Source organism: Grus americana, chromosome 3, assembly GCF_028858705.1.
Source record: "Grus americana isolate bGruAme1 chromosome 3, bGruAme1.mat, whole genome shotgun sequence".
Lineage (NCBI taxonomy): Eukaryota > Metazoa > Chordata > Aves > Gruiformes > Gruidae > Grus > Grus americana.
In genome coordinates this window covers 101,139,927-101,158,610 of record NC_072854.1, presented here as the reverse complement: position 1 = coordinate 101,158,610, position 18,684 = coordinate 101,139,927, and the positions used below count along the sequence as shown (strand labels likewise).

General features: G+C 40.4%; 1 protein-coding gene across 2 annotated transcripts in view; it reads right to left on the bottom strand.

Moving 5' to 3' along the window:
• The window catches only part of PPP2R5A (protein phosphatase 2 regulatory subunit B'alpha), a 46,574-nt gene extending 29,686 nt beyond the window's left edge, over window positions 1-16,888 (bottom strand). For both annotated transcript variants that reach the window (XM_054822979.1, XM_054822980.1), the window contains exon 1: window positions 16,735-16,888. In XM_054822979.1, coding sequence (XP_054678954.1) covers window positions 16,735-16,885 — 151 coding nt within the window. In that variant the 5' untranslated portion in view covers window positions 16,886-16,888. The remainder of the gene's footprint in view (window positions 1-16,734) is intronic.
• Window positions 16,889-18,684: the final 1,796 nt, after the last annotated feature.

Below are 18,684 nucleotides of genomic sequence, written 5' to 3'. Positions count from 1 at the left end.
CTGATAGAATCCTTTTGTTTCCATAAGCAAAAAGTAATTGCTAAAACAGACTGAAATGCCTCCACTGTAATCTCAACTGCTCACTCTGCCCTGAAAGTTCAAACACCAGAATATTGTATTCCCTTTCCCCATCTGACAACTATGATCCTATTAACTGAGGAAAACTTCAGTGAGCTTTTGAAAAAGCTAGCAATTACTACTCCCTCATAAAGAACAATTCATACTTCTGAATGTTAATTCTTCAATTTTTTACCATTTTTCTTTTGAATAAAAGAACATGCAAGATGCTTATTTCGGTCGGATAACTACAAAGACATGAACTGTTACACTCTGCAAAATAATGAACATCAGCTGTAAAAACATTTGTAAGTTACATAACATTTCAGCTCAGATCTTCTAAAATTCTACAGTGGATTGCATGAGTAAGTATTGTATCATAGCAACAAAGCAATAACAGTGACATGCTGAGGATAAAATCCAAAAAGCCTAATTTAAGGAACTGACACAGAGAGGGCAGCTTCCCCCCCCAACACACCCCCGCCCCAATAGCCCCAAGCTGATAGCCAGACTCTAACAGGAATCAAACCTATTTTTATTTTTCCTCACTACAAACTTAACTATGCTCTAAGTTACAAAAGCCCAGCAGTGAGGCACAGCTAATACTAATATTTAGTTGATGTTCAATAAAATGAAGTATCATTAACCAAAATTTACCTAGTTTTGAAAACCAGCAGACAGCATCTGAATACTCCTCACAGTGGTTAAAACAGACTAAAGACTTAAGTAAGGTTAAAAGTAACAGGAATTCAGACAAAATAATCAAATCACTTATTACCTTCCCTAAAATATCAAAGAAATCCCTGCATTAGCCACTTTTAGTTAGAGTAACAGAGATCATATCTCTCCTGCCATGCATCACCAGTCCACTTTATTAGCAATTTGATCTGTCTCAATTAGACATGTTTTCTCAAATGAAAACCTGTTCATTAATCTATTACTCTTATTTAAAGCAAAATCAAAAGGAAGTATTTTCTTCTACATACACATCCATTTTCCATTGTTATAAGGGGAAATCATAAAATAGAGACATCTGCAAGAGATGAAAATTATGTGCAACCATGGTAATAAATAAGGTAACAAGAAAGCCAGTTCTGTTGTATCAGCACTCTGTCTTCATGAGCTCAATCCCTGCTTGACAAATAGCACATTTATCCCGGGAATGTTATGAGAGGTACCATGGGAACCACCAACTAATTTAGGAAAATCTGTTTGTCGGATAGTGTTCTTCACTTTTTAAAGCCTTAACTATCTTTAACTATCCTAGCACAACAAAGGCTAGACAACTCTACACCACAATAAAAATCACATTGCAATACTTTTTCAGTACTATGAATAAAATAACCTGTGACATCATAATTGCATCAACACTGAAGCTTTTAGCTTTAGCAGTTTAACAGCTTGTGGTGTGATTTTTAAACCATTTTCAATTTTGTATCTACCAAGATTTACACCATACATCTGCAGTTCAAGATAATTGCTTTTCTTCAAATACCCTAAATACCATAGGGGCCACAGAAGATAATGTAGGTTCAAAGTAGACAGTGGATGCCTCAATGAAATAATCCTGTTGACAGGCTGTATTTTGAAAGGAGGAAGGGGGAGGGAACATAAAAAGTGAAGCCTGAATTCTATAACCAGCTTGTCCCTGAATTGCTGCATGTTGCTGGAAAAGATGCTTTAGAAAAAGGAAAAAAAAAAAAAAGAGGAGGGAAGGAAACAAAACACGAGGAAGCCTAAAGCAGAAAAACAAAAGAAACAGAAGGCATTTAATCCTATTTAGAAGTGTCAAGATACATACATCAAACCACACCCCAGAAAACAGTCTATACACCGTCTGATCCAGGTGATCAAAATGCAATTGCCTCAACTTTATTTTCTAGAGGCTGCTCAACAAAAGTGTTATTTAGGAAATTCTTTAAATCCACTGTTACATTCTTTGAAAGGTTGGTTGTAAGTTGATCTGAGGTCCTTGGGAAGGTAGCAATGGGATTTTAGGCAGCCACAGAGAGCCAATTCTCAATTGGGTATCATGGTAGGAAATCCTAAAGACAAAAATTTCCATCCAGCACCAAAAGAATTATTGTAAATTATGATCCACTTTAACCATGACTCTTTCTAAGGATATGCATTGCCTCTGGTCATTTCCACAACAGATGGTAAAATGTTTGTAACTGATGAAAGTAGTTCACTTGATCACTGCACTTCATAACACTGAAATCCTCAACGGACTATTTCTACTATTTACAAAAACCTGATCATTATAGACAGTAGCCACAATATCAAAGGATAAAAAGTTACAAACAAGTTGACTTGGAAGTTCCTCCTGAGCAGAAGTTATTAAACATTCAGACTCCATGATTGTACATACTTGTCTCTAAATTGAATGCTTTCAAATTTATAAGGTCATCAATCCAAGTCTAAGCATGGAATATTGAGTTAAAAGATGGTTTTTTTCAGGGAGGGCCCAAACAAAATATAGAGATGGAAAGAGAGTTCAAACACACAGAGCTACCTCACTAGTAAATAACTGGAGACGCAAACACGACCATATCACTAGTCAGGAGACTACAATGACGTCTTCCCACAGTATATTTATCTCATATGTTTACAGATCTTTCTGCTGAAAGGAAAAGATAGATACTCCTCCTTTCTCAACAGAATTGTTTACCCAAGACCTTCTGTACAAAGCCAGAGAACCTAACATAATCATTGCTTCAGCAGCAGGAACCAGAATCTAAGTTCACAAAAAACCCCTCTCTCAACTACACAAACTAGAAGTTCAAAAACCATACTTTTCCCTGCCAATACAAAATAAACCCTCTCAAACATTTGCAATGAGGTTGGTTTTGGGGTTTTTTTTTTAGTATCTCTAATTAAACACTTCTTCCTGAAAAAGCAACTCCAGGAAGATGCAGAAGCCAGAGAAACAACCATCAAGTTTTCCTATGACAGCCCCTTAAAGCAGTTCACATACAGCCCTTCCAAATACTTAGAGGACTATGATATTAAGGAATAAAGTACTGCATCTCTCCTTACAGTAAATTGAACTTGCTGGGCAATCCTACACTTCTACGTAATTCCCTGACAAACTGAAATACAGATATCGATTGATACATAGTTATGTCATATTCCACAGTGTGAAGTTTAGCATTTAGTCTCTGTTGTCCAGTTACATTTGCTGTGGTATATGCAGCTGCACTCAATGGTGGAGGGACCTGCTAGAGCAGAATGAAGCCCTAACACTGACATGGAGAAGGGAGCACATGTACTATCAGACATCAAGCGTTCAATTTTGTTTGCTTTTTTACTTATTCATATTGGTAAATTATCAACACTGCTGTACAGCCTGCTGTTTTCAGAGATACTGTTAGTCTGGTAAGGTGTTAGTCTGGTAAACTCTGGCCTAGCCTACATAAATCAAGCATAGGGAGTCCTGTTTATCCTAAATTTAAGATTTATTTTTGTTCTGGGGAGTTCTTGTGTGTATTATTGTTGTGATCTCTCATAGCATCTGGGTGTCAGTGTTTATGTTAGAGGCATAGTAAAGCATTGTTAAGAAATGGAGTTTTAAAGGCAATTGATGTTACAACAGGGGACAGACAAAGTATGTTTCTGGGTTCTGAGAAGTCCACATCTGCAGCTGACAGGCAGCAAAATAGTTGGCTGACCATGAAGAGCGGTTTCTCTCCCTGCTACCCCCTTGCTGTTTATTCCTCCCTTCCCCTCCTCTGCTCCCAGTCACATCCATCCCTCAACACTGGCTCTGGAACTTGTCAGATTCTTCTGTGAGCTGCTTTAACTCAATAACATGGCCATATTAGTGAGGCTAAATGGCTTCTGGAGGGGCCTGATGTGCATCAGCTCTGGCACAAGATTAGTGATGGGAGCAGAAACTCCTTTCAGCTGCAGTGAGCTGTTAAGTTAGTTCATCTCCTCTGGAACCGTATCATCAAACTATAGAGGCATGAGATAATGTGCAGGGAGGATTTTTCAGTTAAGTTAGCTACTTTTTTTGAACAATACATTTTGGGTTTTTGGTTTGGGTTTTTTGTTGTTTGTGGGTGTTGAGGTGGTTTTTTTTAAAAAAAATTACCTTAAGCTCCTTTTTAAAGAATAAATGTAGCTCCTGTATAAAATCTCACAGTATACTTGGCTATACTTGTAGTCTATAACATTCTCCAGTAACTCCGTACACCTGTAAGAGAAGTTCCCACAATTCCAGCTTTTGGTAGTTCAACAGCCCAACTGAAACTGGTGGGGCTACTCAGACAAGCACTCATGCAACACCTTAGGTATCCAAGGAATCCTGTCATCAGTATTTTCAGGTTTTCCACATAGAAAAACTTCTCCACCCTAAGGAGTAAGTACCATTTCTTGATAGACTAGGGTTGTAAGTTTTCCCCCTGCCCCCTCCATTCAGAGTTCAACAGCATATATTTTCAAATTTCCTGTTACCCCAAAGTCTACAACTGTTGCTGGAACTCTGGAAGAGGATGAGTAAGTTCCCTTGCATGTTTTCAGTAAACACAGCTCTGACCTTCTAGGTCAGATAAGGGAGTCAAATAAAATAACATTATAGATCTTAAAAGTTAACCAGCTCCCTATACAATAGTAGGCTTGTTCATTAGAGAAGGAGATTTGGAAGACAACAAAGTAGAATGGTATTCTCAAACATCATGCTACAAGGAAATTCATACTACATATAGGAGATAACCAAAACAAAGACTTGGCACAGAATTACAGGTACAGAAGGCACATCAGTCAATCCTGTCTAGACCCTGTGCTCAAACTAATACTTAACCTCTTCAAAAGGACTGCAAAGGAGCGATCAAGATAACGAGCTGAGCTTCTGCTGTACTTCCACTTAAACATAAACAATTCTGCAGATGGTCCTCAGGCAGGACTTGCACTAAGAGATCCACATGAACAATACTTAAAAAAAACACTGTGACACCCTACTTGCTCAACTGCCCCTATAGCATTGTTTTATCCAAGTTAACATACATCTTTCTCCAACCAGTTGTGCAAAGTCAAATTAAAACTGCCAAAAACAACCAACCTACTAAAAATCATACTACCATCCAAGTAAATCTCCATTTGCTTTTGAAATAGCTAAGAAATCAGAAATGTTGCTCATCAGAATATTCTGGAATTATTCTGTGATACATGCTAGGGAAGAAAAAAAAAAAGAAAACACATTAGGAGTAAAACTAGATAAGGATAACAATCAATGGCTTCTATTCACACACAGCATTATGGTTTACAAAGTTAGTTACAAAGTCTAGGCTACAGATAATTTTGAAGTTGTTAACTGAAAGTAGTCCTGGAAACCTGTCTTCCATCCAATAACAGATATTGTTTGTTCAGACAGTGTCATCTGCCACTCCACGTGGCCAGCAGTTGACCTTAACAAATCAGTCCAGAAAATCTGAAAAGCCTATGCTGATCTAACAACATCTGTCACAAATTCTGTGAATGACTTCTTACAGTGATGGTAAGCTGCAAATGTCTTATCTAGACTGTTTCTACCATCTTCTAAGCTTTCTTATAGTCTCATATAGTTAAGAGTCTCCAGCTACTATCACGTTAAATGCTTCAATTTTAATGAATATCTGAGCCAACCAAGACACTTCAGACAGTAAGAAAATACCCTGCTGAAGTGCCTTCATGTTAATGGCCCTATTTTCTACTGTCTAATTACAGATGACAACACACAGTCAGATGCAAAACGTAATAGAAATTATTCTCTTGGTCCTCAAAAAGTTAAATAGTAAGACTCTAGTAACAGAGTCTGCCACAATTCACCTAATTTCTACTACACTTTCTCAAAAATGAGAATTAAAGCACCATTGTTTCTTTAAACAAATGAACAAAAAACCTCACCAAACATACCAACCACTAGAATAGGAGCATAAAACACCCTGAAGTCATCCTTAACAAAATGTACAACTCTAACAATACAAAGGTTTCCTCAAGACTACACCACCAGTTCAGAATCTAGCTGAAATTCAGCTCCATGCAACAACAACAAAAAAAAGCAGAAAAAATATTGTCCGATGACCTGACACAGTTGAAACAATGCTGCTTTTGAAAGTACTGAGTTGAACAATTTGCATATGGTTAACCATATGTAAGTTTTGTTCAGAGTGATACTATTTTTATTATAAAAGGCAAAGAAGTTTCACTACTTACACAGCTGAAGCATATGTTTCCAAAAACCAATTATGCCGCTACTCCTGTATTTGAAACAAACTTTCTTCCACCAGTAAGCCAACTACAGTGTTCCCCGATGCATTCATTTATGGTTTTGGCATACACTGCTACTGTATTTGCTGTCTCCATTTAAAAACCATCAAGCAGTTTTAATGACTGATCACATGCCAGGAATATAACCAGAGGCTCTAAGAGCTTAGCATTCTCTCCTGCATGCAAGACATTAGCCCAAATAATGGTTTCGCTGGCTTGACAAAGGCATAATAGCTTGTGATTATTAAGTAACAGAGATCTTAAAATAATTTAAAATAGGAACCCTGCCTCTTTAAGGAAGATAGGATTTATGACCCTTAAATTTAGCACTATCACAGAATTAACATGCACAGCCGGGTCATTAAAATGGGAAAGAGGGGAGAGTAATTGATTTCTGGAATGGGAAATTGTTTCTCAAAGATGTAAATATGGGATAGATGGCAATCTTCAACTTAAAATTACAAAAGTTGATACAAAGGCCTGAGAATTAAAACTGCTTTACCAAAACAGAAAATACAACTCCTAAATAGCTTTTGTTATACTGAAATGCAACAAGGGTTTTTGTTATGGTAAAACATACAAGCTTTCAAGAAGTCCTCCTAACAAGAGGGCAAATAAAGGTCAAGGTAAAGTCCTGAGTATATAAACAGGTCCTGTCTTTAAAGTCTAACTCAGGTTACATTGTATTAGCCAAAGCTGAAAGCACCCACAGAGAGGCTAGCACACAACAACTTGTTACTCCTGGTAACTTACTCATGTGCCAGTAAAATTAACCACCAGAAAGACCCAAGAGACTCTACAGAAAGGGAAAGAGACTAAGGACCAGGTTTCTGAGACTGTCAAATCAAAAACATCAGAAGGGACAATCAGTATGATGCTGCTTGTCTGTGACACATGAACTGTTAATTATACTCTTCCCCAAACACAAGCATTTGCCCTTAAAGAAATACTATTCATTGTAGTGCAAGAGTTCAGTAAAATTTTGGATTTTCACATGCAATTATGAAGATGTAAAACAACCCTTCAGTTTGTGACAAGGTAAACTCAAGGAAATGTTTCACATCTACCCTGCTAAGAATTAAAAGAAGAATAATCTGAACAGCTCTGCTCCTTATTTTACACCAACAGCTGTAGTACTCTGTACGCACATTACCAGCGGATAAAGACAGCTGAAAAGCATGTGACAAAGTTGTGTGCCACACAGACTCAGTAGAACTTCAGCTCGATATCCATTATACAGTACTGCATTAAAAACATTCTCTATTCATAGGAACAAACACTTTGCTTGACCAGAAGACCAAAACAAATTGATTTGCACTTTTTAAGCTTGAAAGGACAGAAACCATCTTTACAATTTAAGTTCCCTTTTTAAGTCAACTGCAAAACTCCTGTCTGACTGAAATTATAGTATTTTATAACTAGTGAACATTGATAATGAAGTATACCATAAGTGGATCTGGTGTGGAATATTATTTCTTTGTAAATCTATTAACTTGTATTCTTCCCCAATCATTACCTCACTTTATCTAAGTATAAAATCAATTTTGAATAAGATGCTGAAGTTGCTCCAGTTTGGCATCACACTAGAAAATGCAAGACAACATTACAAATCAAGTTTGTATTTTCCCAGAAATTGAAGAAACACTTGTGCTGTTTTTGCATGGCAAAATTACTGCTGAGTGTAATATAAAAATACCTTTTATTTTAAACCAAGGGGTAGCTGTTAAACATTACTTCACAGAAGTACTGAAACTAATTTTGCAGTTAGTTTAGCACTTAGCTATTTTAAATGTGTGGAGGGGATGTATAGAGGAGTAATTTAATAGGCAATCTGTGCCAGAAGAAACATGCAATCTAGCTTTTCAAAAGCCAAGGAAAAACCTCCTCTTCCCTTGAATCCGTGTGTAAATCTGGGTGGAAGTTACTGGTATTAGATTAATTCCTTGGGTAAATATATACTTTATGAATTGGCTAAACCAGTGTTTCTTAATTTTCAACATTTTCTCAGACAAACAACATAATGACATACTTTATGATGATAAGTGTTACAGTAGGAAGAACTAAGATAAATTAGACTGGAAACACAGGTGAAATCCTAGTTCTGCTCCATTCAGTGACTTATCTCCAACTGACCTCAATGGGAATAGATCATTCTGAGCAGATGGATATTCAAGCAGGATCTCTTTGCCCACTTCACTTAAATTAAGCATTTAGTCTCATAAATAAAAGGTTGAGCTACTTGTTTCATTAATTTTAAGCATACTCTAACAGTTATATTTTTATCAAAAACTGTAAACACCAAGTGTTCAGTAATGAGGGATCCTACACTTAAGTATATTAGCCAAGAGATTTTGCCAAATGTGATTTTTAAACTCAGTTTACACCATTTTGATGTACTGAGTTTATTTTGCTCCTGCTTCCTACTCTTAAGGGAAAATACACAGAAATATAATTAAAATTACCAAATCCTGTCCTTCCTGACTGTACTGTTGGACCCAGCCTATGCTTCTCTAGGGTGTTCTGACATTTATATCTTATTTTTTCATGTCAAAATAGTAATGTCTCTTTTCCTACAGAATCCAACAATGCTGAAATGCACAAATTTATTTTACATACATAATTCAAAACCTAAGAACAATTTTCATAATTTGTTGCTGTTACATACCTGTGGAACCAAAATTTATGCTGCTTTACAAGACTTTAGTCTTACACATATGCCATACTTTAAGTAAGCATAGAATTTTTAATGAAAAACATCATACATTTTTCAAAAGCTTTACCCAATTACACTAAATTGGAACTTTGTTTTTAAACCCATTTCATCCCCCTATACTTTCCCCTAGAATTTTACTTGGGAAGAAAATAATAAGATGAAAGCTGCGGGTTTATTTTTTAAAGGACCAACCATCTACAGAAACAAAGTAACCTATTAAATCACCGCTAAAAGCTCACTTGTTTATGCAGTGATGCACCCTGCTAATTCTCAAATACAGCAATAGCAGAAATAAAGCTGTTTCCCCCTTCATATTCAAACAAGTTACTGTGACTTTTTATTTCTGCTCTTCTTCAGATCAGCCTTCCTGGCCCATGCTATACTGTCCTTCTCTAAACTTGCTCACCCCACCTCCTCTTTCAGTTCTTCTGAGAAAACCTACAGTGCTGCTTTCACCTCTGCTTGTCAACTCTTCAAGTGTGTGATGGTCTCAGATATAAACTTTTAATCAGTAATTTGAAAGAGTAATCTTGTATAACACATTGAAAGTTTTCCTGTTATGATAGGGAGTAGCTTTAATGCCTTTAATTCTCAAGGGTTTAAAAATCACTTACTAGCATTAGAACATCTTCCTTTTGCAGCACTATTCTTGAATATCCACATGCAAATATTTTTGTTGTTACTTGCACCTTGACCTCCCAGTTCCACAGCAAAATTTGTATTTCTCTTCTGAACCCTATCATATCAATGAAGCTGACAAAAGCTACCAATTTCACCAAAGCTTTGCTTGGTAAGATAGTGAGAAACAATGGCAGAAAGAGGAAACTTGAGAATGAGATAGAAATCTTTTCCCAATGGTAGCCAGGCAACACAATAGCACAATCTATTTAAAAAAAAAAAAAATCTATAGCCTTTTCCCCCTCACCATATTCATAATGGCAGTACATGCTACTACTTTCACAGGCTACAGGTCACCTACAATTCTGATCAGACTGCTGTCTCTTCCTTCATCTACATTTCATCAGCCTTTCTCAGCTTCACTTCCCACACTTCCCCCAAACATATAGTAGCCAGAAGCGGTACAACTAAACACAATGTTTGAAAGTGAATTTCATGTTCTAATCACAGTCACTGCACTTCTGGTCTCCTCATTTTTAAATTCTTGAGTAAAGACTCATTTGACGAACCAACTCATCTGCAATCAATTCCTGATATACAGAACAAAAACTCTAAGCCCATGAAGTTTCAGGAAGATTATGGGAAGTTCAAAAATACTGGTTGCAATGAAAAACTATGAAGAAACTAGAAGAGAGTATGATAAGAAACATTTCCAGAAAGTTGCACAGCCAACAGAGGCATTAAGACTAAGTACTGAACTTACTGCAGTTACTGGAGAAGAGCTAGCTTCTGCCCTCTATTCCCACTTAAGCTTCTATAATCAGCCCACCACTTCCATACTATCCCCTCACCCGTAATACACTTCTGAGTTCTTGCTTGTGGAAGAGTAACATTACGAGTTTTCCATACACTTAGTAGCCATACCTAGCAGTACTACAGACAGGAAAACCAAAAGAAAAGCCATGCATAGTAGCCTCACAGAGCACAGTAGGTGAGAGTAGCATAGTAGATCATGAAGTATCTATACAGAATAGCATAGTAGACACTGAATCATCAGTCTTGCTACTGAGCTACAACAGCTACTGAGCACGTCTTGGAATTTGGACCAAATTAGATCCATTTTCGTTAATAACTGTGTTAAGCCCCAAAGTACAGCAAACATTAAAGCTCAGCACAGTTTTGGATTTGTTTGGTTGGTTTTTTCATATTGACACTATACAATTCATTTTTCCTCTACTCTTAGAAGCAGATTGAACTGTTTTTGCTGAAACTAAGAAAATTAGCCTGAGGAACAGTTCCAAATAAAACTGTCCATACTTGGCATGGAAAACTTCAGTCCAAACAGTTCAGCAATGCTGTAAGCAGCTGAGAATAAGGTCTTGTGAAGGAAAACTGTAGGTGACCTTAACTATAATGAGCTCTGCCTTTAAGTCAAAAGCACACTATGAAATAGGCATCTTGTAGACAACATATTTCATTGGCCATGAACTCAGCAAAACTTAACAGAAACTAGCTCAGTGACTCCCTGATAAAAATCAATGATTCAGACATTAAAAAGAAGTTGTCACTGCTGGTCCAGTTTCTAGTAGAGCATTTGGCCAAGGGAGTCTTATAAAGCAGACGTTATTTACTACCTATTCATCTAGTTCAGCTGTGGTTACAACCTTCAAAATCCACATGCTGTTATGAGACTATAATATAATTTTAGCCTGCTAGAATAAATAGGAGTCAGGACTACAATGGCATAGTTGAATTTTATACCTTTCCCAATGGAAGTGGGTTTTTTATAAGAACAGAACACATATCCCTTCTATGCTGAAACAGAATATTAATCTGTCCAGAACTGTTGGTATGACACCTTTTCAAAAGCACTGAATGATTTTAAGATAGATATTAAAAAAAAAATCTGTAGATTGAAGTCATCTTCTTTTATCAGATAGGCTGGAGCAATAAGTAATTCCATTTGTATTTCCTACAGCAACTAACATTAAATTCAGCACCTGCAAAACTAATATCTGACTAAACTAGAAAGCAACAAATATGGAAAAAGAAATCTGATACTAAGCTGGCACACAGAAGATGTGAAAGATTTAAATAGAAAAGTTCATGTGAAGACTGTCAATAGGCTCTATATTTAGGAGTGGCTCTTGATGGAAGTATATTCTAAGAACAAAAATTCAAGTCTAAGGATAAAAAAGGTCAATTTGTTAAGAATTAAAGACTAAATGTTCTGCTCCATAAACTAGGAACAGTTCCTTAATATAGAAAAATAAATTTAAACAGCCCATTTTTCATAGAACTACATTAGAATATTAAAAAAATCTTAAGCTTTTAAGCTATTATAGGTTCTCTATTTCTCAAGATTGCAACTTCACTAAACAGAAGTTTTGACCACTTTATAGTAAGCCCTGCTGAGATTATACATAAGAGTTAAACCTCAATTCCTCACAGAACATGCTCATTCTTCATCTAAAATAAAGATTACCTCTCAAGGAAAAACTCACCCATGAAGATCGTCGTTGCAAGGGATGTTGAATACAAAAGGTAGAGGATGGGAGACTACAGAAGAGGAAGTAACAATGAATCATGAGGGAGACAAAAAAGCGCAAATCTGAGACAGAAAACTGTCATTTCACAAATATTTATTAAGGCTATAGTAAAAGTGAACCATTCTAAAATTTTGAAGGACATTTTCTTTGGGGAAGCAAAGGCAACTTAATATGCAAAGAGAATTCCTCTCAGCTGTTTTTAACTCCACTTATTTTTGTCACTCTGAAGCACACACTACATAACTCAAAACATTCAAAGTTTAAGGTTTTAATTGACCCTGGTAGATTTAGTAACATTAAAATTTTACCTCTAAGCAAGCTTATTAGGCATTCCTGTAACATTTCCACAAGAGCTTAGCTTGAACACAGCACTTGGTTTTCAGTCAAACCCAAGCTCTCTCTCACAGGGTTTAAGTAAAGAAAATACTATTGTTAACACCTATTTTAGACCCCGTATTTCAATGTTGAAACTACACACTGAAAGTCTTTTTAAAAAAAATGTCTTATTCCAATACACTTCACCACTGTAACTCTCAGCCCCACAGAGATCATTGTAACCATCGCTAGTCTATGGTTGAAAGATTTTTGGACCACTTTCCAGTTCTGCTGTAAGGGCCAGAGTTTCCTCTGTGGGGAGACAGTTTAATTTGGAAGTGAATACTAAGAATTTCTTTTCATATATTTGTTATCTGAGCATGATATAGGAAATAAGCCTGCGGTGACATGCATCTTCCAAAATGGATATTCACTATTGAGAAGATCACAGAAAGGCATCAGGAAATGTTTATTCATTCCAGCTGCACTTGACATGTTTGGTACACAGGACAAAAAAAAAAAAAGGTATATTTGCTTTATGACCTGACAGACCACATTAACTGTGCTAAATAAAAGTAACAAGCTGCGTTTTCTATTGACCATTTTCCACCTGTATTTTTACATGCTTCTTCAACTAAAAATGACAGAAACAAGTACGCATACTTTTTTTGTAGTAAGTCAGATCAGGTTCCAAGGTCAAGTTGTGTATCTTTTTTCAAAACCGAATGTAACTGCATGTGCTATTGCAGTCTTTTAAAATCACTTGCTATTAAGACAAAATTACCACTTCTTAAGAAGTTAAAAAAAACACTTCCTTTGCCAAATTTCTTTAAACTCAATCTCAGAATTATCCACAAAGTGATAAAATCCCCTTATTTTCGCTGCAGATTTTTCAAAGGATTTGTATTATGTAAACTATAAAGTAACAAAATGAAAAGGAGATGGGGGGAAAAAAGTAACTTTGACTTCTAACAGGTTTAACAAGCTGCTTTTTTCTTTCTTTCTTTCAAATACAGTCACTGGGTCTTCAGAATTTCTTATTCAGCTTTTAAATAATACAGTAAAATGGACACTCCTGAATAACAAGCACATAGGAAACCTGCTAACTTAACTGAAGAACACAATACTAATTTATTTTATGTATCTGACATCAGTCAGGTTTTGCTGAGCTTTTATCTAAAAATGACAGATATCACACACAAGAATAAGCTGAATGTTAATGACAATACACAGTCTTGCTGCCCCCCCCCCCATCAATCTCACTCCCCCAACAAAATTGCCCAAGGGAAGAGTACTTAGTTACAGATATATTTCTTTTCCTAGCAGTGATACAATATGCAGCCAAATCAAGGAATACACAGCAGCAGTACAATTAACTCCAGAAATATGTACTTTTCAGATTATCTGTCTACAGGCTTTCAAACAACACAGCTATGAAAGTGTGTTATACAATCTGGTCTGGCCATTTCAGTGGCAAACAAACAACAGTCCCTAGATAAAAGGGAAAAAAATCCACAACACTATCTACCCAAGCAGGTACATTTTGAAGTGGATGGGTAATTTTCATTTTTCTTCGGGAACATCTCTCCTTCCAGTAAAATAGATGCAGATATTTTAGGCCAGTCCAACAAACCTATTAGGGAGTTTTAGAATACTGTTTATACTTATTTTAGATTTTTTCTTAAAAATGATTAAACAAGACAGTAACTATAAACAAGATGAAATACTTTACAGCAGCAGAATACCAAACCGCTTTTTCATCTACAAAATGCTACTTTTCTCCCAATACAGCCTTCAAACACCTCACGTTTAACCATTTATTTTAAGATACTAGAAAAGCAATAAGTCTTAATCTAATTTCCTAAGAGTATCCTGAGCACCCTTAGGCATCAGTATAATGACTGTAGGGTCCTTTTTCAGCCCCTCCCTGGGAACGCTGGCTACTACTCTGCAGATGATACTACACTCGCATCATCACAACTATTACTGAATTCCATTTGGCTTTAAAGAATAAAGCAAAGCTTCATCTTTCCAACATGTATGTGCTTAGATAAGTTTTACAAAATGACACAGACAGAGCAAACACTTTCCTTCTAGAAGCTTTTTTTTTTGTTTGTTTGGGAGGCTCATTGTACATCCACAGCTATGTCCAGGACAAATCTAACATCACAAACCCAAGGGAGAACACACAGAAGAGTGCTGCCTGACTTTCTGCTAACTGGCTAGTTGGGATACTGTAACTCTTAAAAGTATATTTTGCCCCCAATGTATGTTCTGAAGCAGGTTTAGAGGGCAAGTCTTTAAATTTAAATCATAAGCATAAAGACAGATGTGATTTTCCTTTAAGAATTTAAGGCAAGTCAAACTACTATAAAACTCTGCATAACTCAAGAAATTCCTCTGATAGTTTATGGCCTCAAATTTCCAAACATCTGAGCTGCTGATGCCATGCAAAATTTCTCTGTGTTACAAGTAAAAAGCTGTAAAACTGCACTCACAAAACTAAGATTTAATCATATAAAGTTAAAAATTTAATATTAAGTCCCAGCTCAGCAAAGAATGTAAACTTGAACATTTTGCTGATTTAAGCTGGAATTACTCCCTGCATAAAGTATGTATGTTTAACTGTTTGCTGGATCAGGACTCAAACTTTCTGAAGTCTGCCACCTATGTGTGATATTTACCAAGTGCTTTAATAAGGTCTCAAGTGTGGTTTTATAAAAGTGGTCTTTGAGGAGAATACACGGTCTAAACAGCACGTGAATAGCAGAAACTAAGTCTTGATTTCAAACAAATTATTCTGATTATAAATCCCTCAAACTAGTGTACCAAGACAAGACACAACTACACAGAGAAAAGAAAGTCCAAAACAAGCAGCAAGAACATCCCTGTTGTTAAAAGTAACACCCAAAGCTGCTGCAACAAACATACTAAAAAACCCCAAAACAACCAAAAAAACCAACCACCTCCTCTTGTTATTCTCCTGCCCAAGCTTATTTGCATTTAATAACAGTTCTGGCAATTTTGTGGTTCATGTACATCTGCCACTTGAGGGGGGGGGGGAGTTGTCTTGAAATACTACAGACACAACTGTAAAAGCCATAAAAATCAAACAGAAAAAAATATTCCTAGATACTAAGTAATTTTAAGTTTGCCGTATTTTATTCAAATTTTGGATATTTGCTGCAAATCGTCAGATTCTTTTCCACCATCATATGATGCAGCTTCAGAAGAGTTAAAGTTAAGACTTTAACACTAGTAGAAGTAAAATTAATATGCTGGGTCACGTTAAGGTAATCTCCCTTATTTTTCAGGTCCCTGTCAAATACTTTAATAACAAGTTTATGTTCTCTGCCTAATAACTATTTCTTGTTATTTTTAAAAGAAGAAACAAAGACATTTGTTTTGATGTTCAAAGGTGTGGAAGATTGCGATTAACTGTCATTTCATTTTTGCAATCTAACGAACTGAGTCTGTTTAGATTTTTAGCTCCGGTACAAAGGATAAAACTTTCACTATTTTAATGACGCCAGTATCTACAATTTTCATTCACTTGTGAGTGTTCGCATTCAGCACTATGTGGAAGGTCTCTGAGGCAACTCCTGATCATTAAAATACGACAGGCAAAACGTCATTCAAACACTGTCCAACAGTGACAGGAAGGAATCAATAAGCCAAACGCAAACTCCCTCCGGTAACTCAGGATATTATGCCACAGGCACAGAGTTCCTCTTTGCAACCCACCCACCCCCCCCTCCCGTGGGAGGAGCCACCACTCGCTCCTAGGTTTTAGTACTCAATTCCCTGCACTCCTAAACTCAACTTACCGTCTACGTTTTCCGCAGTAAGCCCTCAAAAAGCATACCTGCCCTCCCAACACTTACTCCTAAATTACCCAGAAGAGGGGTGGCGAGTTAATGCCGTTAGTCCCCGGGGCAGTAAACGAGAACCGACCTGTACGACACTTGTTTCTATGAGAGGAGGAAGCAAGCCCATCCGCACACAGAATTACTCCTGCTGAGCCTCTACCTGGAAAGCACCGGGAGCGGAGGAGGACACGGCTAAAGGGCAGAGGGTGCAGGGCAAAGAGACAAGGCAGGACGGCGACAGGGCAGCGCGGAGCAGGCAAAGCGATATCAGAAGAGGCAGCCTCGGGCGGCCGAGGGCACCGGCACCTGTAGCCAGAGGGCTGGGGCGCGCAGGAGAAGAGGGTGAAGAACGGCAGACTGGTACCTTTGAGCTGGGGCAGCGGCGAGAGCTCCACCTGGCTGCTCTGACTGCGGAACTGCGAAGAGCCCTGCGAGCGCTTCTGCCTCTGAGCCTTGCGCACCGATTTCCGTGTGAAGCCATCCACTTTCTCCGCGGCAGAGATGGCCGCCGACATGGCTGGGCGGTGAGGAGGCGCGGGGGGACGTCGCTCTCCACAAGCATATATTAAAGCGGAGGGAGAAGCGGGCGGGCAAAAAAAGGGCTTAAAAAAAAAAAGTCGTCCCTGCCCTCACACCCGCCCGCGCACACGCACACCGACGGGAAGAGGGAAGGAGAGAGCTGGCGTCCTAGCGGCGAGCGGGGCGGCGGCGGCGCCGGCGAGGGCTGCTGGCTGCCGGGCGCTGAGAAAGCTCCTGGGTCCGGGCTGCCGCCTCGCTGCTCAGTTCCTGCTTCCCTCGCAGTTTCCTCTCCGCGCGGAGCCGGCGGCCGAGGCGGGGGAGAGCGGCGGCCGGCGGGGGAGCGGAAGAGGGGGAGGAAGAAAGGGAAAAACAAACAAACAAACCCAACGACAACTTTGCGCGGCGGGGCGGGCGGGCGCCAAACTTTCCCGCAGCGGGGGTGGGTACGGACGGGGGAGACCGCTCTCCTCACGGCAGGCGCGACGCCAGCCGCCGCGGGCCGAGCTCGGCGGCGCCGCGGCGGCGCCGCTGCCCCGCTCCCGCCTCGCTCACTCCGCGTCCCCCTCAGCCGGGCTCGCCTGCGCCAGCCCGCGCCGAGCCCGCTGTCATCGGCCGGACTCGCCCCTGGGCCGAGCTCGCCGGGGAGGCGGCTTCCACTCCCCGCTTCCCAGTCGCTGGCTTCCACACGCCCCTTCTCCGCCTTCAACCGCCGCCGGGTGCTCCCCGCGCCTCCGCCGTCATCCTGCCCCCTCCTGCTCCGCCGGGGGCCGCCACGAGTGTCTCCGCCCGCCGCAGCCGCGCCGCCAGAGCCCCGAAGCCGGCGGGCGAGCGGCCGCGCAACTTGGCGGAGCGAGTGGAGTTGAGGGCAGGGAGGAGGGGAAAGGGGCGGGGTTCAAGCAGCAGTGAAAGGGACAAGAAGAGGCGAGAGGAGCGTCCGTTGCTGGCGGCGTTGGGTGATTGACGGCGCCAGAAAGCCAATGAAAAGAGAGGATCGTAGAACATTCCCACCCCTCTCCTCGCGCAGGGCCTTGGGGTGGACGCGGAGCTGAGACGCGCAGCGGGGACGGCGTGATTGACAACAGGTTTCTCCAACAGAGAGGAGGGGAGAGGAGGTGGGTGGGGTTTTCCCGGCTGACGTAAAACGTGAGGGAAGGGGAAGGGGTGGAGTTGGCGGGTGGGACAGGCATCGGCCAATCGGCGTTGGGGGGTGGTCGCGCGGCAGGGCGAGGGAAGCGGCAAGGGCCGGAGCGGGGACGTTGGGCTCGCGACGTCGCCGTTACAGCGGCACCCCGTTACCGGGCCGCCCCTGGCCGCAGCCGCCGTGGCAGGCGGCGAAAGGCTTTTCTCCTTGTGGGGCCCGATCCCGCTCGCTGTCACGTCTGTGGACGCACGAGCCGTCAGGGGGACTGGCGGAGGGGGAGGAGGTGCAGCCGGGATCCCGGGCCGGGGCTCTCTTCCCCGTCGCGGGCGCCTTGCCCCATCCGGCTTTGGGTTGTGAGGGGCGGGGAAATGTGCGGAGAGAGGGCGGCTGTCCCAGCTGGGGGCCTCCCCCGGGGCCTGAGGCGTGCCTCCGCCCTTGGGACCGGGCCGTGGGCGCGCTGAGCGAGCCGGGCAGCCCGGCTTCCGTGTCCCCTGCGGTGCGGGGGCTGCAAAGCCAGGGCAGGGGCTTGCCTGACACTACCGAAGCTGCTGGGACAACAACGGTCGCGCTTGATGCTTTCAGCAAGCCGTTAGCAGCCGCACGCGGGAAACTGCTACGAGGGTGTTCAACCGTGAGCGGCGCGCTCTGGGAGTC